Source organism: Marmota monax, unplaced genomic scaffold (genome assembly GCF_021218885.2).
Source record: "Marmota monax isolate L192 unplaced genomic scaffold, Marmota_monax_Labrador192_F-V1.1 WCK01_AAM20220418_F8-fsc00023, whole genome shotgun sequence".
In the NCBI taxonomy this organism is placed as follows: domain Eukaryota; kingdom Metazoa; phylum Chordata; class Mammalia; order Rodentia; family Sciuridae; genus Marmota; species Marmota monax.
The window spans coordinates 17,937,934-17,965,923 of record NW_026692907.1 but is presented as its reverse complement, the minus strand read 5'-3'; the positions used below and the strand labels follow the sequence as shown (position 1 = coordinate 17,965,923).

Here is a 27,990-nt window from a genome sequence, read left to right as displayed (position 1 = left end):
TGTGTTGGGATGAGAACTCTGTCTTACAGGCAGGAAAGCTATTCAAAAGCTTGTGAGATGAGGAACTACATCATTGGATTAATGCTTGAAAAAAATAACTTCAGGAAACCTTCACAAAGGCACATTTGTGACTGTAGTCAGGGGCCATTGGAAGTACTATGCTGTTGGCCTGCAGCACCCACAAGCAGCCATGAGTCAAAATATTCAGAAAAATTGCATCTGTACTACAGATGTACTGGGTTTTTCCTTGTCATTATTCTTTAAACAATACAGTATAACAACTATTTACCTAGCATTTGCATTGCATCAGGCATTAAAAATAATTTAGATGGTTTAAACTATATGAAAGGATGTGCATAGGTAATATGAAAATATTATACTATTTTATATAAGGGATTTGAATATTTGTGGATTTAGGTATGCCAGAGTAAGGGCTATCCTGGAACCAATCTCCAGCAGATATGGAAAGACTATTGTATAGAAGCAGCTTAGTTGTTTAGTAGTTTAGTACTTAAGGAAATAGGAGTGAGGATGAAGAAGGATGGGCTCAAGTAAAATTTAGAAGTGGAATGACTGGGTTGCTAACTGATTGCTGGGGATGGAAGAAATCACCCATACCATGGACAATGAACAAAGCATAATCACTTAGCTCACACATGGACTATAGGAGTGAGAGCAGGATGAAAGTCTTTATTTTTCTTTACTTTAGGGTATGTTTTGCAAATAAGTGTCCTATACATTTCAGAAGCATAATAGTTCATCTATGTGATCTACCCACATATACTTTACTATGTCGTCTCTACTTATTTGACAGACTATATGTACACAAAAGCACACGTTTGACACTGTACTAAGTATTTTACATATATATATAGATATAGATATAGATATAGATATAGATATTATATGCATTTTTTGTTGTCTTACTAATTCATATTCTTGTGAATCAGATTGTGTATTGCAGACCAGCAGCACTGACCGCACTTGGGATCTTGTCAAAAAAGTAGAATCTTGTGCCCGCTCCATACCTACTGAATCACAATCAGCCTACTTTTGTCACTTTATCAGCTTACAGACTACAAAGACCACTTGATTACACCAGCAGTTCTTGACTACCATGTCCCTAATTAACGCAGTACATATCTCCAGTCCCCTCCCTCATCTCCCTAAGTGGCCATAGAAAGAGAGTACTTGGAGAGTCAGACAACAGGGCTGAGTTTTTTCCAGACTTAGAAATATGTCACTTGGAAAAAAACTGTCACAAATGATTTTGCACCCCAAGAAATCATTATGTTCCCTTAACCCACTCTTCCCTTTTATTGAGCATTAAAAGGATGTTGTATGTGTACGTGTGTTTTTCCTTTTTTGTTCCTTTATCATAAGAACATTTCTTTCATCCTTGAAGTTTCTTTCATTGCCATCTCATTATCTCAAGCACAAGTCAATATTTTTTTTTCAGTGTAGTTTCTGAACATTCTTTTTGGAAGAAAAGGAATGCTTTGGTGTTTACTTCTGAGTCTTTCTCAACCTGCACTTTCAAAGACCTTACAAAGGCATTTAAAGCCTGGTGAAAAGGGCTTTGAGAATAATGTCTCAGAGTCCTTGAGGGTGTTGATCGTACGTCTTTGGGTGTAGAAGGGTTTGTAGGCAAGCACTGGACAGCAAAGGAAAAGAGTGGAAATCACAGGTTGAAGAAGATACTGGAGTTTGAAAATAAATATAGATTCAATACATTGTTTAGTCATATTTCAGTTCATTAACCTTAAAATGATGGTCTTAAGATAGAGCCACATAGAAGAAAAAAAATTGACTATTATCTAGTTGCCTCTTTGATTTATGAAAAACTGAGTAGAAAATCCAAACTGTGGATGCCTGAGACCAGAATTATGATCGAAACCTACATATACTGTTTTGTCCATAAATACATAGCTATGGTAAAATTTAGTTTATCAATTATAAACAGTAATAGATTAAAAGTGAATAATTAAACAATCAATCAATCAATCAATCAATTATAAACAGTAAGATAAATAACAATGATGATAAATAAATAAGTCCACACTTCCAAATATGTATTAACTTAAGGCATTATGAATTAAGCAAAAAGTGAATTTACTTTTTCCCATCCATGATACTAAATATTTAGAATTAATCATTCTGTGATATACATATAAGTTGCAGGCTGCGTCCTGCCTTTCAAAGTCAAGTGCTGCCAGGTAATTGAGAAACAGTCTTTTTCTAGTACCAACATTTGGAAAGCGCTGGCTATTTATGGTAGGGAGGTATGGGATATTCCCATAGAGGGTAAAGCAAAAGGTCAAATTCAAGCATAATAAATAAAATAAGGAATCTACTTAAAGCTAGCAGACCATATGAAAAATTGAAAAAAGACATGTTAGGTAGTATTCTATGTTTTATAGATCTCATCACTGCCTTTCCATTTAAATAATACATTAGGGAATTTGGGGTGCGAGTTGATTTGCACAGCTGGGTTTTGGAAACATATTCATCATGATAAGTATGATGAGTTTAATTCTCATTTGTAACTTCTATTGATTCCATATAGAGCAGAAACCTCTTGAACTGGGTTGAGTCACAGGTCCATCATTTACTGGCCGCATGATCTTGGGCTAGTTATTATTGCCCTTCCTGTATTTCAGTTTCCTTATTTATAAAATGACGATGGTAACAATCTACATTACCAGGTTGTTAGGAGGATTCAATGAGTCCATATTTGTAAAATATTGTGAAAGTGCCTAGCTCATGGCACATACTATGTGTTTTTAAATAAACATGTTGGAGAAGTGGGTGTGAACTTCTAACTAGACATGCATTGTTTCCTCAATCTCTGCACAAGAAATTAGTTCGTCTTACCCATATTTCTCCAGAATTTGCACATACATAGCAGTACCCTCTTATTTGTGGGGGATAAATTCCAAGATATTCTGTGATTGAAACCTATATATACTGTTTTGTCCATGAATACATGGTAAAATTCATGTAAAATACTATGGTAAAATTTAGTTTATCAATTGGGAACAGTAAGAGATTAAACAATGAATAAATAAATAACAAGTATATAACAAATGAATAAACAGATAAACAATAATGATAATGATGATGAATAAATAATAAATAATAAACAGTAAAGTAATTGATGACAACTAATGATAAAATAGAACAATTAAAACAATATATTATAATAAAAGTTAGTTAAAACTTATGTATTGCTTATTTCTGGTTTTATTTTTTTGAACTGCAGTTGACTGTGGGTAACTAAAACTATGGAAAGAAAAAACTGTGGATTTTCTGTTTTGTGGCCATGTTGATAGAAGTATGTCCTTTTGCTAAGGGAAGAAAACATTTTCTCTCCTCTTTCCAAATGTTTCTCTTTCTGTGGTCTCATGCTTATTTTAACAGAGAATAAGCTTCTTGTTCTTGTTGCATGTAAAATTAATTTAAAAATTTTTGTCAATCTACACACAAATAAAGGAGCAAAATTGGCTTTTGGAACACACATCTATTTTGTGTTGACTGAAGAATTATTACACACCCAGCTGCTCTGGTTCTCAGTCCAATGCTAGGCGTTCAAGGTTGGTCAACCACAGGGGACTTGTGCTTGCTCTGCTCGTGTGTGCATGTGTGCATATACTTATTCAAGCGCACGTGCCGTGGGTGGTGAGGGGAAGTGTTCTTTGGGAAGCTACTCTTTCACTAAATTGAGAAAGCAAGAAGAGTCACACTCCACGAGTTGAGAGGTAAGCCTAATACTTAGGAAGTCCCATGGGACTGCCCTTTAGTCAAGGGAAAAAAATGACTGTTCAACTTTTGTTTTTAATGCCATATGATTGTTGCCATTTTCAAAAGTTTAAGTGGGATCTCTTGGACGTTGCCTGAATTAAGAAAGAGATTTTCATCTTGTGAAAAGCTCTAACAATACGAACAGAAACCATTCTCTAATTACCTGTAAGAATAGGCTAATTTTGTAAAATAAAATGTGGTATTATATATAGTATTTCTCTTTTCAAAAATAACGATGAATGCTCAGCTTTTAAAAAACAGTGACTATGAAAAGAGATGAAAAATATCCTCCTATGAGAACAAGAAAAAATTTTTCATACATTTTGCATACCTGTAACACTCACAGAGACATTTGAAACACTGGAGGACAAATCAGTGAAAACACTTGGTGACTGAATACTTCTAGCAAGTGTTATTTTATTTTGAAATGCAAACACTGAGACTTAACATTTAGGATTGGTTACTATCAAATGCAACCAATGTGTAACATAAATGTTAAACAACATGGCATAATAAAACTTACATACCCCAGGTAGTACTTGTAATGCATTATTATCCATCCACAACTCCCTTAAATTTTGTATTTGATCCAGAACTTCAGGCTGGGAGAGAGGCAGAGAGAAAGGAAGAAAACAAAATGAGTCTTTTCTTATCATATATATTAAATACTGTTCCTTGGATCTTGAGTTTTTAGTTAGGAATCTGTGTTAATCCTCTCATAATCTCTAAGTTTAATAGATCTCTAACATAACTGACAGTTCTTGAGGTAAGAATAACACTAATGAAAATTAAGATCTATTATTCCGACACATTAGTCTATTTCCTTAATATCTTCCCATTATTGCTTTGTCATTAATTATACTCTAATCACTTGATAAGTTTCTTTTTTTTTAAAATTTTTTATTGTTGGTTGTTCAAAACATTACATAGTTCTTGATATATCATATTTCACACTTCGATTCAAGTGGGTTATGAACTCCCATTTTTACCCCATATACAGATTGCAGAATCACATCAGTTACACATCCATTGATTTACATATTGCCATACTAGTGTCTGTTGTGTTCTGCTGCCTTTCCTATCGATAAGTTTCTTTTTAAATTTTATTTTAATTAGGTATATATGACAGCAGAATGCATTTTGATTCATTGCACATAATTGCAGCACAACTTTGCATTTCTATGGTTGTACATGATGTAGCGTTGCACCATATGTGCTGTCATACAAGTACCTAGGGTAATGATGTCCATCTCATTCCACCATCTTTCTGCCCCCATGCCCCTCCCCATCCCCCTCCACTTTGCCCCATCAAAGTTCCTCCATTTTTCCCATGTCCCCCCCATTATGGATCAGCAGCCACTTATCAGAGAGAACATTCAGTCTTTGGTTTTTGGGGATTGGCTTACTTCACTTAGCATGACATTCTCCAACTCCATCCATTTACCTGTAGATACCATAATTTTATTCTCTTTTAATGCTGAGTAATATTCCATTGTGTATATACACCACAGTTTCTTTATCCATTCATCTATTGAAGCACATCTAGGTTGCTTCCACAGTTTAGCTATTGTGAATTGAGCTCCTATAAACATTGATGTGTCTGCATGGCTGTGGTATGCTGATATCAAGTCCTTCGGGTATAGACCAAGGAGTGGGATAGCTGGGTCAAATGGTGGTTCCATTCCACATTTTCTTAGGAATCTCTATACTGCTTTCCAGATTGGCTGCACCAATTTTCAGACCCATCAGCAATGTATGAGTGTGCCTTCCCCCCCACATTCTCACCAACACAATATTGTTGTCTGTATTCTTGATAACTGCCATTCTGACTCCATCTAGATCTCTTTGTCTAAATGGAGCATATTTAGACAAATGATTCTAGATAACTAAAATTCAAGGTAGCAGGTGAAAGAACAGCTTAGAGAAGTGCAGATAAGGAATGAGAATACAATCAAGCTGTAACACACAGTGCATAGACACACATTCCCTAATGAGAAGCTCTCTCTAAATTCTGCCTCCTGGGCAGCAAACTATACAGAAGGATAGCGGCTGCTATTATTGCCAGCATCACTTCCCCTCTGGGGTGGCCTTTACTTAACTTTTTCTCAGAAATCATCACCTTTTCCACTCTTGGGCTATGCAGCTCCTTTGAAGTAGATTATTTTTTACTACTCTATGGGATGACGAAGGACTGAACTAAGTAGTGCACTATATTTCCCTGACCATAAGGACTGATTCAGAGATGGAATTTGACCCATTCAAAATTACAGAAAGCAGTGAACCTTTGGGACTTCTCAAGGAAAGACTCTCTTCGCTGCTGGATTTTAACTGGAAAGGTGCAGTGGTAGCTACGAGGTAATGGGAGAACCTATCTAAGGATGGAGTCTTTTCAAAGACATTAGAGCTAAAAGATGGATCCTTGATGACACCATATTATCTTTGAAATAAGTCAAACTTGAAACTAGGTTTTCTGTTTCTTTTATCTGAAATAATTATTGCTTATTGAAAGGATATAATATAAATATGGTTCAATACAATTTGGAACCTAAGTAGGAAATCAGTGCATTTTATGGAATATTCATGGAAAAGCATAGAATTTTATCAATTGGAAATTGTAGTTCAGTGAAGGTTACACACACACCCTTGACTACTAGGAGGGCTTCAGATCCATTTTGGAGGTAGTCTGTGATCCCTTTAGTTTGGGATTACAATGGAATATGGTAGATTCCTGGGAAAAGTTTCCTTTATAATAAGGATAAAAATATAAATTTAGAGACATGGTATTCTACTGTAGAATCAGATTTACATCAGTAAGTATAGTGAACATTTTTTGTGTAAGAAGATATTCCTACTTTCACTTACCAGGAGCAGCCAATGAACTACCCCACCTATATGTTAGGCTGGGCAAGGATGGAACACCTAAGTCACTTTAGGGGCTCTTGACATGCAAAGGCTTTGAGGCAGAGGGCTGGCTACCAACAGATAGGCCACTTAGAAAACATGAGTTATGTGTCTCAGTTTTTCCTAAGTCTAGGCATTATGCAGATTTAAGATGAAGAGAAAGTTCTTACTGGGTAAGGTTCAACAATAGGACAGAGGTTAATGCAAAAATTTGTAATAATAAGCATTATTTGGGGTAGACAAGATAATGCTGAATAAATCCTGAATAAATACATCCTGAAATCTCAGTGACTTAATACAACAGGCTTACTTTCCACTTCTACTACATGTCCAGCATGGGTTTATTCCTCACATACTTGTGATACCACCAACCACCATCTCAAGACTTCCAAAAGAGCCAAAGTAGGGAGAGAGAGAGTGAAGAAAACTCATCACTGCTTTTAAAGATATTGGACTGGGTTTGCCATAGATCATGTATGCTTATAGCCCATTGTCTAGAAATACTTACATGGTCCCAGTCTAAGGGCAAGGAAGGTTAAAGAGTATAGGAAGAGTTTATGGAATGTTTGGAGAACACTACTATCTCTGCCACACAATGATACTATACAAAAAAGGGAATGATATGTGTAGCATTTTTATAATTGATCCATCCCTTAACTAGGTACTTATTAAACATCTTCTAAGTGCTAGGCATTACACTAGAATCTTATGTATAGAGTAGCCTCTGACTTTAAGAAACCCACACTCTAGTTATGAAGCAAACACTCAAAGAGTAAATATATCATATTATGGGAACATAAAGGAAGGGAATCTATCGGCTTCAGGAATTCTCTGAGGGAGAATTCACAGAGCTGAGATGAGGAGTTGGCCAGTAAAGAAGGGAGGAAAGGAAGTACATTTTAGTCAGAAGCACAGTGGTGAGAAATAACATGATGTGTGAATAGAAGGATAGGCAGTTTGATTTACGTAACTTTGAGTCAGAGTGAGTAGCATGAAGTGAGGCAGCAAAGGGAAACAAGGATTTACAAAGATATCATTTTTTTTAAAGAAGATAGGAGTTTATTGCATGGGGGAAGGAGAATCACTAGAAAAATTTTAATAGGAAGTGATTTTGATAGAGTGGTATTTTTATTTATAGATATCTAATATAAATAAAACTCTAAATTGATACAAAAAAGAAAAAAAATTAAGACATGAAAACAGATTAGGATTGGTAATGAAAGAGATAATAAGGAATAGAGAGAAGTTGGATTAAGGAATCATTTAGAATATAAAAATGGTAGAACTTGGTGACTGGATACAGGGTGAGGTGAGGGAGTCATGCATGTCTCTTCAGAACATCCAGGCAAAAGCAGATACATGACAGAGACTGAACTCAGTTTTGATCAGATTAACTTTTTTTAATATTTATTTTTTAGTCGTAGTTGGACACAATACCTTTATTTTATTTATTTATTTTTATGTGGTGCTGAGGATTGAACCCAGAGCCTCACATGTGCTAGGCAAGTGTTCTATCACTGAGCCACAATCCCAGCCCTTGATCATGATACATAGGTGGAGATGTCCAGGACTCAGCTGGTTATTAAATCTGAAGCTTAGGGAATTGGGTTGGTTGGAGATAAGACTAGGTATATTGTGGAAGTCTAAAGCCATGCAGATGGGGAATGTGAAGGGAGGCAGAAGTACACTTAACAGAGGAAGGTGCTTTGGGTAACACTAAGCCCTGAACGCTAAAAAAAGGAATGACCTATTGGAGAAGCCAAGAAGAAATGGAGTTCAGGAGAGTATGGGGTTACTTGAGTCCACTGACTAGAGCTACATGAGGAATAAGAAATTGAACAAAAGTATCATACGTGGGATAGGTGTAAGGTCAAATAAAAGATTGAAGATATTCACTCAGTTTTGGAAACAGCAGGCGGCCATTGGTAGTCTTGGTAATAGTCATTTCAAGTGCTAACTATATTAAGGAGTGTTTAAGATAAATAAGATGAAAATAAACAGGAACAATACAGGTAGAATATTCTATTTTTTTACTACTAGCTGTGTGATTTTTTTAAAAAAAATTGTAGTTCTTTTTAGTTTTACATGGCAGTAGGATCCATTTTGATATAATTATATAAGTATGGGGGTACATCTTATTCTAATTAGGACCCCAGTTTTTTGGATGTGCACAATGGTGAGATTCACTGTGGTGTATTCATATATGAGCATAAGAAAGTTATGTCTGGTTCATTCTACTATCTTTCCTTTTCCTATTCCCCCTTCCTTCCCCTCTGTTTAATCCAATGAATATCTATTGTTATCCTCCCCTCTGTTTGTTGTGTGCATCCACTTACTAGAGAGAATATTTAACCTTTGGTTTTTGGGGATTGGCTTATTTCATTTAGCATGATAGTTTCCAGATCTATCCATTTAGCAACAAATCTCATAAAATCATTCTTTATGCCAGAGTAATGCTCCATTGTCTATGTATATACCACACTTTCTTTATCTATTTCTTTATCTAAGGGCACCTATGTTGGCTCCATAGTTTAGCTATTGTGAATTGTGCTGTATAAACACTGATGTGGCTGCATCACTGTAGTGTGCTGATTTCTTTGGATATATACCAAAAAGTGGGTAACTGGGTCAAATGGTGATTCCATTCCTGAATTTTTGAGAAATCTCAATATTGTTTTCCACAGTTGCACCAATTTATAGTCCCAATAGCAATGTATGAATATTTCCTTTTCTTCACATCCTTATCAATATTTATGTTACTTGTATTCTTGTTAATTGCCATTCTGACTGGAGTGAAATGGAGTCTTAGTGTAGTTTTAATTTGCATTTCTCTAATTGCAAAATATGTCAAACTTTTTTTTCCATACATTTGTTGATCATTTGTATTTCTTTTTTTGAAAAGTGTCTGTTTACTTCCTTTGCCCATTAATTGATTAGGTTATTTGTTTTATGGGTGTTAAGTTATTTGACTTCTTTGTATATCCTGAAAAATAATGCCATATCTGAGGTGCAGGTGGCAAAAATTTTCACCCATTCTGTAGGATCTCTCTTCACGCTCTTGAGTATTTCCTTTGCTGTGAAGAAGCTTTTTAGTTAGATGCCAGCCCATTTATTGACTTTTAAATTTTTCTCCTTTTTAAAGTTTGGATGAGAAAAGAAAAGAAAAGTTGAGGGGCTACAAAGAAACTGAGAGATCAAGGGTAAAGAAGGCTGGTAGAAAGAAAGGAGAGAGATAGAGATAGAGATAGATAGGGAGAGAGGGCACCTATGAATGACAGATAAAAGAGAATGAAAGTAATGAAGTAAATTCCAAGAGGGGAAAAGGTTTGATAGTTCAAGAAGGGGACGACTTTAAATAGAAGCAATAGCACAGAACACAGAAGTGACATGGCTGTAGGTTGGCATGTGTGGCGGAGGGAGGGTTAGAAGTTGAGGGAAAGCATATCTGACGTTCTTAAATTTTAGTGCTGCAGTAGGGATCAAGGTAACCTGTTGATCAAGAGGGGAGAAAAGGTTTGTGTAATAGAATAGTGGGGGAAAAAGGTATATATTGGAATGGTTTGAGGGGAAACATGGGCAATCAAAAGAATTCTATCAATGATAGTTATTAGGACTTTCTTCATGGGGCATAAGGAGACTTAGAGTTTAGAGAAAATAAACAAAAGACTTCAGGTTTCCTTTAGGTCAGAGAGGAATGAAAAAGAAAATTGAAAAGAAATTAGAATAAATGGTCAGAATTTAGGGGTTTAGGATTTCTATGGTAATTCCAGGAAACTGCAACATCCAAGTTGTAACCCTGAGGAGTGTGGGCTAGGTCCCAAGTATGAAGTCTTGGTATGAGGGCAGGAGAGGTGCCTCCAAGGATTTGAACAACCCTTTATACACTGCATAACTTACTCTTTCGCATGCGTGGGGCAAAGTGGTAGACACAGCTGCCCAATCATACTTCTGAAAATTTTAACACTGGCTTCTACTGGAGAACCAAAGTATCTATGACTAGCTGGAAAGGAATAATTGACGTTAACCTACATTTCTCCTTTATTTCAAAATATCTCATTCCATAAGGGAGCAATAGCTCTACTTTTTACATGAAGAATCTGATAATCATTTCCTGAGGAAAATGAGAACGACTTGATGATGGTTGCATAACCGCAGCTGGGATTGTTACTCAGGTCTTCTGGTTCTACAGATGACATCACACTGGAGCTTAAAACTGAAACTCCAAATTAATGAAGGGAGCCAGTGATCACAAATGCCCAATAAAGAGAGTAAGGCATAGGCTGGATTTCTAAATAAAAGATATTTGTATTACCAGATATTATAATAAAATGTACTACAGAGGAAATTACAGAAACTTCCTAATAATAAGAGACAAAACATAGTTAGCAGATCAATAGACAGTCTTGCTAAAAAGAAAACAAATACTACAACATGAGTAGGATATAATAGCATTTCATGATCAATAGACAATTTTAAAGTGGATCTTGGAACTAAACTAAATGGCTTAGGGCCAACATAACACATAAATTACCCTTTTTCTTGCTACTTAATCTCATCACAAAGTCAATCATTTCCATTAAAAATGAGTGATTTAACCCAAGAGTGACTTGGTATATTCAATGCTGGATAAGGTGAGATCAGATAAAGATTATCATAAACTGTTTTGGGAGTTATAAATTGCTGTAGTTTTCTTGGAGAATGTTTTCAAATGTGAATCTCATGCCTGGAAAACTTTCATATCTGCTTCTAAGCAACTACCAACTTTTTGCTACCAGAAAGTTCTGAAATATTGAAAAAATCTTAATATAGAAAAAATGTTCACTGAAGAATAATAATTAAAAAGTTGGCCACAATCTAAACTATAGTATAAGAGAAAAGTGATTTTACTATGATCAGTCAAAATGAATTAATAAAATGGTTTCATTAATATTAACACAAATATAAAATATTTTTCATGATTGTACCAAATTACAATAAGCATGGCTACAGATATGCAATTTTAGGATTTTCTGCTAATTTGACTATATGTATTACTTTTATTCCACTAATTTGGATAATATAGCTTGATCACAAGTGTTTATATCCTATAATATCATTTCTCCTAATGAGGTTAAAATAAATTGAAACTAAGAAAAACATAACATCTGCTATTAATGTAAGTTTTTCAAAGTAAAATCAGTGAAATAAGAAGGGAACTCTTGGTATCTTAAAATTATACGAGATTATGTGGTAGATACTGTAATAACAAAAACTTGTTATTTCAGAGACTATGCAAAGGAAACAGAATTTTGGAAGAAAGAAACCTGATTTGAAATTCAGATAAATGAATTTGAAAGCATTTTCTCAAATCAACATATGTGAAATAGCCAGAGCAAATTTAACAAATATATTTTTAGTGAAGTGACTTAATTATGATATTTCATTAAGATAGTCCAGTTATTTCATTTTTTCTAAGTATTGATATCATTGATACCCAAAAGGAATTATTTTAAATTTCTTTTTACTTTTTTCCAATTTTGTTGAATAAAATTTAGGGTTTGCAAGTTACTGAGGAAGCATGACCTCAGTGAAACTTAAGAAACTTTCTTCCCTTCTTATTTAAGTCTCTTATTTAATAATACCCTGGGTTTATTACTAGCCCTTTAGCTCTCACAACTGGGAAATCTTTTATTCATGAATTTCAGAGTCCATGGTTGATTCTCTTTCTAATACACAAAACAGGATGACTAAAAATTTCAGCTCTTGATGAAAAGCCTACTTATCATTCTCTCAATTGTAATGTATTACAAACCTTGAGATTGTTTAACTTCTTTAGTTAATATCTTTGGAGATGAAAAGGTTAGTTCCTCAGGGTCTGGGCCTATTTCCAGCTCACATTAGTTTTATGTTTCTCAGTTTTATTCAGAAGTTGATCTTACTAAATGTTCATAAAAATTTAATTTTTTTAAAAAAATTTGTCCCTTTTAGGCAATATTTTGGAAAAAGATGCTTTATATTTTAGTCATTGTTGAACAGATAAATAGATATTCATAGTGACAATTAATAATGAAATTCACTGCTGAGAAAATGCAATTGACTTATAATTAAAACACTTTCAGTCATAAGCTCTTATGAATATTTTAATATAAATTTGGGCATAATATATTCCACTTAAATACTCAGATGAGTATATTGATGAAATAGAAGGAAAAAAAAATCCATGATTTGATGATATGATGCGGAAAAGGAGAGACAATATATACAATGACAAAATTAATACACAAAATTATCCAAAAAGACTGGTTAGCTCTTAAAAAATGAAGTTTAATAAAGGCTAATGTTAGACCTGCCATATATCCCCAAATGAACCACAGAAGAACAAAATCAGAAAGAGAAGTATGTAAGTCAGGCATGGTGACATATCCCTGTTATCCCAGTGACTTGAGAGGCTAAGATAAGAGGATGGCAAGTTCAAGGCCAGCCTCAGCAACTTTGTAAGAACTAATTGCAAAATAAAAAATAGAAAGGGCTGGGGATATAGTTCAGTGGTATAGTGGCCCTGGGTTCAATCCATAGTACCCCCAAATAAATAAATTAAGGAATAAATAAATAAATACATAAATAAAGTACACATGAACAAAATTGGGAATTTAAGTAAAGAGTAAGCTCACTATTAATTAATTCATTTGTTCCTAAGTGAATTCATTTGCTCCGGGAATACCACTTCCTCTATACAAGGTAGACACTATAATGGTCTCTGGGAATAGCGTTCAGAGTGAGAGATAGCTATCCCAAACTTTTTTTTTTTTTTTTTTTAATCTCAGTGTCCTGTTCTGGTAGGTGGCCATCAGCCCATGTATGGTATATAGTGTCTTGTTTCCAAGTGTACAGGTGTCCTCAACAAAGCAGATCTACTCAGATGACCTGGACATCATGTCACTGGAGAAATGCTGAAGTGACCCAGAATGTCTAGATTGGAGGATGGAAGAGTAGATGCCAAAGACACTTGTCTCTGGACATCTTACGGTTGTAAGAAAGAGGCATTGGTTTTTTCCTGTCTTCATCCCAAGTTCAGAACTGGAAATAATCATGGAAGTCACAGGAAGGTAGATACAAATAAGCACCCCTATGAACAAGGACTTTTTCTCCATTAGATATGTTCCAAATGAAATAATCTAATTTCCTATGATAAAATAATAGCAATGACAAGAGCTAACTTCTATCAAGCACTTACCACAAGTAAGGCACTTTTCTATCTAGTTTTATGTAGATTATTGTCACTGACTCTTTATAACTAGCCAATGCGGGAGGTGCCATCATTGGACTGGCAGTAGGCCTAATGTTTAAGAACATGGTTTCAGAGACTGGGTTCAGATCCAGGCTTTGTTACTTACTTGTGGTAAAATCTTGGCTCAGGTTCATCCTCTGTCATAGGTGGATGACAGGAGTATTACCCACGTGGTGGGATGATGAGAATTAACTCTGTTAAAATATTTAAAGTTCTTATAACAGTGCCTGGTTCCAAGTATTATTGCTTGTACTAGTCCATTTCTGTTTTAAAAAAAATACCTGAGGCTAGGTACTTTGTAAAGTAAATAGGTTTATTTGGCCCATGATTCTGGTGGCTGGAGGGTTTAAGCAGCATGTTGCTGGCATCCTGGCAGGGTCTCTCTGGCTGTGTCACAGTATGGCAGAGAAGCAGAAAGGAAACCAGCTGCAGAAAAAAAGGGGATTGAAGGAAGGAACCAGGGTCTCTTCCCTTATAACAATGCATTCTTGCAGAAACTACTTTGGTCCTGAGAATTCCCTCATTCTCTTCCAAAGGTGATATCTCTAATGACATCATTATCTCCCACGAGGCCCCACCTCTCACAGGTTCCACCATCTCTCAACACTGCCACACTGGGGACCAAGCTTCCAACCTATGAACCTTTGGGGGACACATTCAAATCATATCTAAACCATAACACTGCTCAGTGCTCCATGAGTGTTTGCTTTATCCCCATGTCACAGAGGAGATTTAGGCTCAAAAAAATGTGCCCATAGTCATACAGCTAAATACATGAGAAAAGCAAGAGCCTGATATTAAAGTTTTGTCAGACATGATGAGTAAAGCACAAAGAATAGGGATATTCTGGGAGAAAAATGGTAAGTGATCCACACATAGTATGATTTTTCTTAGGCAAGGGGCCATAGAATGACAGGCCTTCATAGCAAGTGATCAGATTCTGAAGATTGAATTAAATTCCTTCAGCATTTGTTCAAGTAGTGTTTATATTGAGTGCCTATCAGGCACTAGACTGGAGGAACAGTTGTAAACAAAATAGATAAATCCTCTGGGAGTGACGTCTGGTCATCCATGTTTGTTGGGCTGGGTCCTATAAAATGTTGATAATGGGACAAAGGCAGTAATTCTGGTTTCGTGATTGCCACTTGAATGAATGTACTGCCCTTGACTTAGATTTCAAACTTTGGGTGAACTTGTCTGAATCTAAATTTTAAGAATGATAACTGTGTAACAAATGCATTCCCATCTTGTAATTCTAACTGGTCTTATTTTCTTCTTTAAAATTTTTTTTTTTTAGTTGTAGATGGACATGATACCTTTATTTTGTTTATTTATTTATTTATGTGGTGCTGAGGATCGAACCCAGTGCCTCACACATGGTAGGTGTGTGTTCTACCACTGAGCCACAACCCCAGCCCTGGTCTTATTTTCTTTCTCAAAAAAAAAAAAAAAAAAAAAAAAATAGAGGGCGGGGGAGGGAATTGCAGCCATTTCCTTTCTCCATCCTCTATCTACACTGCAGCCAGAGGACCAGTAACATCACTCTTGCTTGAAAAGTTGTCTTTCAATTACCCAGAGAATGCAAAATCCAAATTCCCTTTACTTATATAAAATGACTCTCCTGTGACTCTTGCTTACTTTTTAGCCTCTTTCTTCACTATACTCATTAGCCCAAGGAAAACTCAACCCTTTGTAGTTCTTCAAGGCTTCACGTGCTACATCTTAAAATCCAGTTTTCCCAGATGTTATTCTCTAAGCCCATTTATCTAAGCCCTGATCCAGTTAGGTACCTTCTTTCTGTGTTGGTGTCCCTACTGTAGCAAACTGCCCATTAGACTAAACTTCTGGAACTCTGTGTCTCCAATTCCTTCCACAGTAACTCATGCTTGCTAATGTTCCAGAACTTCCATCTAGATTGAACAAAATAAACAATCTATGTTTCTAATCAATATTTTCAGCAACTTACTCCAAAGATATCACTTGAACTTTGTAGTCAAAATGATCAATATCACTTTTGAAACCTCATTTTCAAATATGCCCCTGTATGATATCAATGTTTATAGCAGCTCAATTCACAGTAGAATATTATTCAGCCTTAAAGAAGAATAAAAATATGGAATTTGCAGGTAAATGGATGGAACTGGAGAATATCATGCTAAGCAAAATAAGCCAAACCCAAAAAACCAAAGGCCAAATGTTTTCTCTGATAAGCAGATACTAATCCATAATGTCGGGGAGAGAATAAAGGAACTTTGGATTGTGCAGAGGGGAGTGAAGGGAGTGGAGGGGGTGGAGGGTTGAGAAGGATGGTGGAATGAGATGACTTTATTACCCTATATATGTATATGATTTCACTACCTGTGTGACTCTGTACCATATTCAGCCAAAGGAGGGAGAAGTTGTGCTCCATTTGTGTACAATGTGTCGAAATTCATTTTACTGTCATGTATAACTAATTAGAACAAATTAAAAAATAAAAAAATATGCCCCTGACTGATCACCACCTCCTATACTTTTGATTGACTTATTCCAGTATCCTAGGACTCTTACAAGAATTATAAGAGATGACACATCACTGATATGCTGAACCTAGCATGTCTCTATTCACCTATCTTTGCTTGCTTCCTAAACTGAGATTCATTATAAAGAGTCTAGCATTATGAACAGTTTCTTGCACACGCACACGCACACGGACACGCACACACACACACACAATTTAACAGACTCTTTCTTTTATCACTGTCAGTTAGCTGAACTTAACATTGGTTGAAGGCAACTTGCTGTCTTTTCTGCAAGTGCCCCAAGATTTGTTGAAGAAAATTGCAAGTTGGCTGACTGGTCTCACTTCAAATTCATGACAAATGCCTTAAGTGAGAACTGAATACTGCATGCAACTTTATTTTTTTCCTCAAGAAATTGCCTTTTTACTCTCTAGAGATTACTTCATAGTTCTTCAGCCTTGTCAAGAGTATCCTCCTTTTACTCTGGCCCATAACCTACCCTGTCATTTGCTGAAATAGACAGTCAAAAGTGGATTTACTCCAAAGGTAATGAAGCTTGAGCTCCAGACTCCCCACATACATGGTTAGAAAAAATTGTAAAGGAATTTATTTTAAAGATTGTTGTCCTTTGCTCCATAGACTTTCCCTTAATCATACTTCCTCAGGTATAATGTGGCACATTGGAAATGTGGCTTAGTTCAAGTTAAGTTGGGGGCATTGTGATATGTCCCCAACTTATATATAACATCACACACACACACACACACACACACACATAGTTGTATCAGGGATTGAACCCAGGGGCACTTGATCTCTGATCCAAATTCCCAGTCCATTTTTAATTTTTTAAAAAATTTGAGATAGGGTTTCTCTAAATTGCTCGGGGCTTTTCTATTTTGCTGAGGCTGGCTTTGAACTTGCAATCCTCCTGCCTCTGCCATGGGACTACTGCTGTGTTATAGGCATGTTCCCCAGTGCCAGTTAGTATGAGATATTTATGAGTTTTCCAAACACTATTGTGCTTATCTTTCACAATCTCTGGCCCTCCTCAATTTTATGTTCCTTTCCTGTCCATTTGAGCTCTAGATCTCTGTTTAGAGGGTCTCAAGGCTTGGAGTTACTTCCTTTTCACACACTTTCAATCTCTGTCACCACTGTTCATCTCCAGCAGCATACAAATTGCCTCAGCTTGTCCCATCGTAAAAGGAAATAATATTTTCGTTGACTCTACACTACAGCCCCTTACAACTATTTCCCCATGTATTAAATGTTCTTCTTCACAGAAACACTGCAGAAATAATTTGCCTCTGTTTGCTCATCTCCCATTCACTTTTCAACTGGCTCTGATGCGGCACTGACAACTGCTCTTGTTAAATCTTTATGACCTCCATATTGTAGCTGGGATTCCTAAAATACAGCTAAATATTTAGTACTTAGTTATCGAAGTCAGACAATAAAGAGTCAAGAGCAATAAGGTTGAAAAAAACCCCAATTTTAAATGTGTAAATGCAAAATGCACACTAAAACCCAATTGATTAAAAAATGTTATGATTGAAAGTATCTTCAAGATAGAAAATTTGTAGTTGCCAATGGAACTTTTTATTCTAGAGTCTTAAATGATATACTGCTTGTTCATTTATGTAAACTATAATTAAGGTAAATGATATAGTTTCTATGGGTTACCTATTTCCTCTCTCTTAACATTTGCAATGTTAAAAATATATAAACTTTTATTGCACCACATTTTGTTACACATTCCCATGAGTTAACCTCTGCAAACATCTGAAACTGTTTTGTTTCTTCTTGAGCAGATAAATATCTTTTCCAATTTAGAGATTTCACGGAGAGAAAAACAAATCAAAGTTATTATTTTTATTGGCAAACCAATAACCTTGAATCTCTTTTAGCTGTTAGTTGTACACTTACTATTGTGAGCTTCTGGAGAAAAGCCTGCTTCTCTGAATCCCTGGCATTTAGCAGTGTGCCTGCTGCAAAAAATATTGGCAATGGTCCTTGAAGGTCATAAAGATGTACTGCAAAACTGGCATACCTTCTGAATCATAAAAGACTGCTGCTGCTCTGAGTGAGTTCAACTGTATTCAAAATTTGAATTATTTTAAAGTCAGTAGTCAATATGTGGTATATAAGGTAATTATTCTCTATTAAACTGTATAATGCCCAATTACCTAAACAGAAAAATAACAGAGAAATTATGTTGTCAATCTGCTAATTAGTAAGCATTTCATCCAATGAGAAACCAGACTGTCCAGTATGCATACATTATCTTTTCTGCCTGAAAGTCAGTAACTGAGAAGGCAAAAAAAATCTACTGTCAGTATCTTAAACTTATTGAATGAAAGTATGAACCTATGTTAAAATTGTTAATTTTTCCAGGTAAAAGCCATTTGGCTATGTGTTTCATGGCAGAAATAACCATCAGAGGCAGGCAAGAACAAAGTCATGATAAAAACCTATTCATATTTGGGTTCCAAAGAAATCCTGTCTTCAATTTTTGGTAGATAGGAAACGTTAAAACTGAGTCAAGACTAGCTCTCTATTTAGCCTAGTAGATACACAGTGAATGCTTCATATATTTATTTAATGAAAAATAAAAAGATTAGTGTCATCAATTGTGCTTTATTTTCCCCATTAGAGGAAGAGAAATATTTCTCCTTCCCCTCCTTAACCTCCCTGCCTAGCAATGCAAGGTACATCAATAAGATGGGGCACGTTATACATAATGGGCTCCAAACTGTATTTTGAGGAATGTAAATATTTTTAAATGCAGAGTTTTATGGGTGAAGTGGAACTTAAGTTATTAAGTTTTTGTATTTGTTGTATTCTGTTATTCCTGAGTATATTACAGTGAGTTTTATTACTTTTGAAAACATCTTCTATTTTCACTGTGTATTGTAATTGTTACCGTCATTATATACAATTATTGTCAAAGAGCAAATTAGAATACAACTAGTGTGAGTATTGCTGAATATTTATTGTTTTGCTTTTCATATCATACATAAACAAAATAAGCTGGTAAGAGAAAATTTATAGCATTCTGTACCATCTATCCTTAAACCTGATTATTCAAATAATAATAATAAACTAAACCTAAGAACTTATGATACTTCTCATTATTAGTATTTAAATTTATAATGTTTATTGGAAATATTCTAATTAGTCACTTCTGAAAATTTAACAAATATATGGCAAGCACCAACCTCATTCCCAGCACTTTCTTGTGGGTAATATATGCACATGGGAACAGAAAAACTAAAGATCATTATAATATGATATCAGACAATGTGTATATATAGATTAGTAGTTAGTGTGTATATATACATATGCCAGAGCTAAATATTGTAAAAATTAGAATAGTACACATGCCAAAGGAAAAAGTAAAAGCATTAAGGACAATAATATTAGTGTACCTGACCCAGTACTCTGTAAAAGCCAATTGTTTCTTTGGTTATGTTTTAAACATGCTATTGTTTCCACATTTCATAATTGCTCTTTAAAAGCCTCACCTTTCTTTTTCACTGTATGAATTTTATCATGTGATCTACACCAATTATATACATTTATATATTTATTAGTTTTCCATAATAATTGAATGAACTGTTTGCCAGGGTATATTAATTTGTCAATATAGTTCTACATCAGCACACCCAAATTATTCGTATGATACTGTGTTGATTCTTTTATTAACCTCCATTTGAGGGCTAATTGATGCTGTGTAAGTTAGTAAAATTATAATATTTATTGGCACAGGGATCAAGGTTAGATAATTTGAAATTACATGCTCAATTGTTTTGCTTGTCACTGAAAAAAATCTGACATTTTATCAGGCAAATTTTTCTCATATTACAGATGAGCAATGAGTTTTAAAGTTGTAACCGAAACCAAAATGTCAATTGCAAACATACCAGTTATATCAAACCAATTTCTTTTTCATCAATTACAAATGAGATATTCCTTAACTAAACAACATCGACTAATATTTTAGCCCTGGAACTCTAAAACTGATTTCCCAGACGCTCACCCTGCCTACATAGTTCTCCATTCATATTTGCAGCCACTGTGTACTCCTGACGCTCCTCCTGCCTCCTCTCCTGCCTGCTGAGCTCTTCCTCCTTCTCTCTGCCTGGTTAATGTCTCTTCATCCTTTAGATTGCAACATCACTTCTTCAGGAGAATCTTGGATGCTATGCCAGACTCCACCAGAAGCTTTTTAACACCTGTCATGACTGAAATTCTACATTTCTGAGTGCACTGGTTAATTTTTTGTCTCCCTCACAAGATGGTGAGTCAGTGAAGGAAGAGTTATTTCTGCTTCCACTTTACTTTTGCATCCTGAGAACCTGAAATAGTGATCAACAAATATATTTATTCAACAAATACCTATTGAGCACTCATTATATATGAAGCACTATGCTTAGTGTGGGCGACACAAGAGAGCAAGCATGGTCATGTAACTATTTTCATTCCAAGGGCTATGAAATGACAGAATGAGTGATAACTTGTTCATGTTAATTTTCATATCAACCCCTTTCCATGTAAGAATGTTTCTTTAGTTTGTATCATGTATGTGGAGATTTGCCATAAACATTTTGCCAATAACTATTTATCTGGCTGGTGAATGAGTAAGTGTATGTATGAATTAATTAGAGATATATAAGCTGATGCTGGCTTTGTCATGAGACCAAAGGAATATACTTTATTATGAATATAACTTATTATTATTTTCGAAAGAATTTAATCTTTTATTTAAGTGTAAACAGAAAGCTTTTAAAAATTAACTTTAAAAAAAATATTATTGTACTTATTTCATATTCAAGTTCACATGAGCAAGCCAATAAGAGTTTTGGCTAAAAATGTGAATTCTTACCAACATGATATGAAAAAAAATTGTCCAGACTTCAATTTGTAGCATATGCTTTGGTCTATTTTTTTCTTTTTCATATGGAGTTCTGAACAGATGCTTGGGCAGGTTAATTCTGTACTAAATCTTGTCTTTCTACATGTGCCATGGAGGTGGATGCTAGCCAAGGTAGTACCACGAATCCCTTGTTGATCATTAGTCATATCAAAACCACTTATTTTTCCTCTTATTAAATTAAAATTAAAATTAGAGTTCTGCTAGCAAACATTTATTTTATACAATGGGGAGGAAGCCTCATCTCTCATTCCTCTGCCACAGAACTTTTGGCTCTTATTAAACTAATCAAACCATCAACCCTGAGCATGCTTGTATTTCCTCAACTCTTTTTCTTTGATAATGTCACTCTCTGACTATAATGCCCCACTTCCATCCAACTCCAGCTCATTTTTCAAGGTCCAGAAAATTCTGTGCCTTGGAAAAAGCTTTCCTTATTACCTTGGTCATAAATTATGCCATTAACATGCACCAATTCTACAGTGTTTGAGAAACTACTATATTCATATGACTAGGCCATATACACAAAGGAGAAAACACGAAGAGTATGTTGTCCTATGCCTTCCCATATGGTGCTTATAGTTTAAGAGAACAAATAAAGCATTTATTTGATAAATATTTATTAACTGGCTAGCATTTTTCAATTTACCATGGATAAAAATCACCTGGGGAGTTTGGCTAAATGCAGGTTCCCAGGCTCCATACATAACCTACTGAATCAGGATTTCAAAAACGGTAGTCCAGAAAATAAATACAAGTATTGATGGTAATCTGAGGATATCTCTTTAACAGACATTGCTTGGTCATAGGATTACTTAATGCACAGATTTCCTGACCTCAAGGAGCTCACATCTTAGTTGATACAATACAAATTAAATATGTTATAATTATTTCATGTTAAAAAATGGAATAGGTTGGTGAAATGGTTTCAGGGATGGAACTAGAAGGAACGAGTCAATACTACTAGATGAACTAAAATCACAAATTAGCCTCACTGGGTTCCTAGGGCTTAGGATCCCTGTAGATAAAATATTCACCTTATCAGTAGTGGAAGGAGAGGGAAGGGCGTGTGCTGTGATCATGCCCCTACTAGGACAACTATGACATAAAGCAAAAAAGTAATGCATATGCTAAGATCTCTAAATAGAGGAGTTTAGAGTACGGGGAGAGATTGTTTCTAGTTAATAAAATCAAGAATTTTTGAGAAAGTGCTGCATTTGTGCTGGGTCTTGAGGAAAGGGAAAGATGTACAAATTATGGTACAAAGTTGAGGGTGAGTGAAAACAGGAGCTTACTGGAAGGAAGAATTAGTATAAGAGGGGGTTATAGAAGCAGGAAGATATTCTGCACATGTGGAGGACAGCAGGCAATTTAATTCTGCTCATTGGAGAGAATGAGAAAGATGATTTTCCTTATGGTCATGGGTTCAGGGAAACGTTTAGGTAGGTAAATGGGGCAGATGGGTACTACACTTCAACATAGCATTTATTCCTTAAACAACTCATTTGACACTTCATACTACATTTTATAGCTTGTCTCTTTAACAAACATACATTTCTTGAAGGCAGGGGCATACTTCATACTTCTTTATAAGTCATTTATATTGCAGACAATTCCTGGCAAATGGCAAGATTTCAAAAATTTTCTGTTGAATGATCCAGACTGTTTTTGTTCACAAAAAGAGGCCTCCGGTAACATGCAGGAGGACTATGCACCACTGGGGTTTTCTCTGCTCTGTTGACATCATTTAATCATATGAGAAAATTGTCACTATTGACAATCAGAAGCCATGCTGTGAAGATGTTGGAGGTGTCTGAACATGAGTAATGCTATTCTAGTCCCTTGGGAACCTTACTGCAAATGCATGCTTCTTTTTTGTTGTCTCTACATTAACTGTAAATATTTTCTTAAATTTGGGTTTCTATCTTATTAACATAATATAAAAATGTGCACCTGGAATGGAAAAAAATTGCAACCACCCTGCAAAATCAACTGAACATTTAAGATACGATGACTGATTGCTGTAATCTTCTGTGAGCTATAAATCTTAGGAAGAAGTTTTTTATTTTTTAGAGTTGAAGAAGTGGTTATACAAATTCAACAATGTGGCTATTGAAGAGGGCTTCTAGAGTTTACATGAAGAAAAATCATGATACCTAATCCACTCTTATTATAAATTCATAGGTTTAATACATGTAATAAATATATCCAGAGAAGAAAGAAATATTTCCTGAAAATCTACCATACGTTTAGCAATGTTCTGAGTTCTGGGATACACTGTAGAACAAGGGGAACAGATTCCCTGATCTTGTGGAACTTACATAATAACAGTATTTTGGTTCAATTATTCAGTATATATATATATATATATATATATATATATATATATATATACACACACATACACACACATACATATACACACATAAAATTATATATAAAATCATTTTGGTATTGCTATATATAAATATATAATATTTCAATTATAACAAAACCAAATAACCTGAATTAGAAACAAAAAAACCCAACATATCCAATTCTCTCCCTTTTATCTAATTCCCCTTATTTATACTTTTCTACTTCCTTTTCTCCATTTCTACCTTAGTTCTAGCTGTATTTTCCTTAATTAGTATAAAAAATTTTCAATTATCACTCTTTTTAGTTTGTCTCCTATCACAGTTTCAGACACTTAACAAATTATCAATAAAGATATTGAATTTAAAAAACAAAAAAAAAATTATCAAGTGACTCATTTATCCTCAAAATTTAAAATTCAATAGATTATTTGTGACTTTTGAGACTATCAGTCATACATGGGGTGGATACTAAATCCTTAGCATGGTGTTCAAAGGCTCTGGTACCCTAACTTTCTTTTTCTAATTTTGCCTGCCTTTATTCTATAAAATGATCTGTTCTGTAGCCTATTTAGTCACCTCAGGTTCTCCACGCCTATTCTTCTATTTCGTTTTTTGTAAGCTGCATGAGCTTATCTCTCTCTCCTATTTATTTTTCTTTAGGCTGAACCTGTTTCCCCTCAAATACCATACTTCAGTTCTCCTATTCTATTATCTACCTGCCTACCTACCTGTCTGGTAATTGTGGCAATCTCATTTGCATTAATTACTCTTATTAGAAATTTCTAAAAGCCAAATTGGTGTTTAATTAATCTTTGTATCCTCAATTCTGCATAAACATAGGGTGAATGTACAGTGAATGAATAAACAGCAAATTAACTCAGATGTCAAAGGAGTTTATTTTCCATCTCTCCCAAAATTCTACTGAAATGACAAAACAAAACCAGAACAAAATTAATGAAAGGGAAAATTGTTGCTTCTAGTGAACAGGAAAGGATAAAATCAAAAGAAGTCATAAACTTTGAGAATTTTGCAGAAGAAACAAAGTACATTTAATTAGATTTTTAAAAAAGTTCAGTGTTAGTCACCTGTGACTTAGAGCAAACCAAGAGGGGTCCCTCTGGGAAATCAGAATTGCTTGGTTTCTCTAATGAGCTCCAAAAGTTTGTGTAGATTAGTACTATTTTGGGGAGGAAAAATTCACAGTATCTACTAAAATAAAATATGTATATGTCATATCCAATAATCAACTAAGTCTACTCTGAGTCCATTAGCTGCAAACATTTGCACGTATATGTTAAAAATAGGTTGATCACTGCATTATTAAAACACCAAAATATTGGGAACAACATAAATGTCCACCAATAGGTTATAGACCAAATAAACAAGGGAATGGCTACAGTAGGAAACAATACATACATTTTTTAAAGTATAAAAAATATACATTGTTTATATATATCCTTATGTGCAAAAAATGCAATGCATGTGCACATTTGTAATGCATAGAAAAATAAGTGACATGATAGACATTAAACTGTGCTTACCTCTGGGGACTGGTTCTGGGAGACTAGTAGGAGAAATTTTCTCTTGTAACATTTTTTCCACATTTTTTATTGGAGCATTATACATAATGGTGGGATTAAATATTATGTATTTGTACATGCACATGATCTGTTTCCTGTTTATTTTTCTGTGTCACAACTACTTTGTAACTAAAGAGCAATATAATCAATTTGAAAATTTAAACAAAGAGAATTTCCACACTTGGAACAGCAGAGACTGGGAGCAAATAGACTATGGTTTGTCCAGAAAGAGCAACTGAAGGATTACTAGATATCCAGGGCTAAGTACATAGAGATCTTTCACTAAATGAGACTGCTCATTAAAGATCTGCTCTCACTAGCTTCTAACATGAATGGTAGGGTCAGATAGGGAAGAAGGTGGTGTTCCAGTTAACTTCAGGTCAGCACAATCAATACAGACATACTTGACTTCATCAGGAATTCTTCATCCACAACTTGTTTTGGCCAGTGTAACTTTAGGCCCATTGGATCAAGGGAATGGTGGGTTGAGGAGATCTGTGTAGACTATGAAACTCAACCAGAGGGATTCATAATACAGTGCGGCACATCAGTCACAGCATTGATTATCCAATCATGGATAGACAACTGTGAATTACAGATCTGTTATTTAAAGAAGGGCCCTGTATTGTCACTCACTTTCCTGAAGACTTCAAATGACATGTGCTTTTTTTTTTTTTAAATATATTTTAGTTGTTGATGGGCCTTTATTTTATTTATACGTGGTGCTGAGATTCGAACCCAGGGCTTCACACATGCCAGGCAAGCACTCTACCACTGAGCCATGATCCCAGCCCCAGACATGTGCTTTTTTATATAGACACCTCCTCATTAACCACAGCCAATAGATAGCACCCTGTGTGTATGTTCAGGGTAGGGGAAAATCCACTAAAGGAAATGGAACTGCTTGAGTGGCTCAGCTGGGGGAGTTAACCCTATTAGATGGGCTTTACAAGAAATGCTGAAGGGAGTGCTTTAAGTTGAAACAAAAAAGACACTAAAAAATATCTCAAAGGCACTTACACTTACATGAGGAATCTTAAAAAGTCCAACACAGACATAGAGATTAGAATGGTAATTATTAGGCACTGCAGGTGGCAAGGCATAGGAATGGGGAGAGGCTGGCTCATGAGTACAACATTTCAATTAGATGGGAGGAATAAGTTCTGGTGATTTCTTGTGTAGCCTGGTAACAAAGTTAATAATAATGCATTGTATTTTTGAAAACTGCTAAGAGTATAATTTTAAATGTTCTCACCAAAACAAAGAATAAGCATGTGAAGTTATGGGTATGTAAATTGGTTTGATTTAATCACTCTACAATTTATACTATAGGAAAATAACACATTGTAGCCTGTAGATATATACCATTATTATTTGTTATTAAAATGAATAAATAAAAATGTTTCAAACAAAAACCTACTATTACAAACATAATTGGATGTAACAAATATTAATGTGTTATTATCTTTTTTAGAACTTTAGATACATTTAAAATTCTTCTGTGAAGGTGAATGATTCATCTTTCATTTTTTCAACTTTTGTGTTAAACTTTATTTAGCTATTAATATTATTCAAAACTTTTTTCTTATTTAAAAAATTAGGTAAAGGACTTGAACAATTTTCCAAAGAAAACATAGAAGTGGCCAACAAATATATGAAAAGATGCTTAACATCATTAATAATCAGGGAAATTCAAATCAAAATCACAATGAGCTGTATTCTCTCAACTCGTAGAACAGCCATTATCAAACAAAACAAGTTTTGATGAGGATGAGGAGAAATCAGAACTACTGTGCATTGTTGGTGAGTGTAAAATAGTACAGCTTCTATAGAAAACAGTATGAAAATTTCACAGAAACTAAAAATAAAACTGTCACATGAGTCATGCATTGTACTTTGGGTATTTTTCCAAAATAATTGAAATTAGGATCTCAAAAATATATTTGTCCTTCCATGTTGGCTGTAGCATTATTCACAATAGCTAAGACGTGGAAGCAACCTAAATGTGAATTTTTGGATGAAAGGATAAACATCCTACATGTTCATTGACAGACGAATGGATCAACAAATGAGTGGTTTATACCTATAGTGAATATTAATTGTCCTTAAGAAGGAAGGAAATATTATCATATGCAAAAAAAATGAGTGATCCCCAGGGACATTTTAGTAAGTGACGAAAATCATTCATGGAAAAGTAAATACTGCACGTTTCCATTTATAGGATGTATCTAAAGTAGTGAAATCTATAGTAGGAGAAAATGGAGTGTTGATCCCAGGGTCTGGGGGAAAGGAAAGTGGGGGAGTTGCTGTTCAATGGGTATTAAGTTTCAATAATTCAAGATGAAAAATTCTAGAGATCTACTGAAAAATGTTGTGCTTCTTCGTAACAATACTGTAATGTACATATAGAAATAGGGTAGATCTCATGCTATGTGTGTGTTTTTCTTTTATCATGATAACAAACATAAAAATGGAACAAAATTAATCTGTTACAGTTCATTAGAACTAGAAATTTTATCTTTTGATTGCATGGGTGTCAATTCTTGAAGTCATCCTTAACTACTCTCCTTTTCATTTCTGATACCCCATCTGCCCACAAATCCTGTTGCTTCTACCTAGAAGCAGGTTTACCTTGAAATTCCTGAAGCTT

General features: G+C 34.8%; 1 protein-coding gene across 6 annotated transcripts in view; it reads right to left on the bottom strand.

The window, feature by feature from the left end:
- The window catches only part of Lrrc7 (leucine rich repeat containing 7), a 552,277-nt gene that overhangs the window by 143,684 nt on the left and 380,603 nt on the right, over nucleotides 1-27,990 (bottom strand). For all 6 annotated transcript variants that reach the window (XM_058581585.1, XM_046451172.2, XM_058581588.1 and 3 more), the window contains one exon: nucleotides 4,329-4,403. In XM_058581585.1, the coding sequence (XP_058437568.1) occupies nucleotides 4,329-4,403 (75 nt within the window). The remainder of the gene's footprint in view (nucleotides 1-4,328; nucleotides 4,404-27,990) is intronic.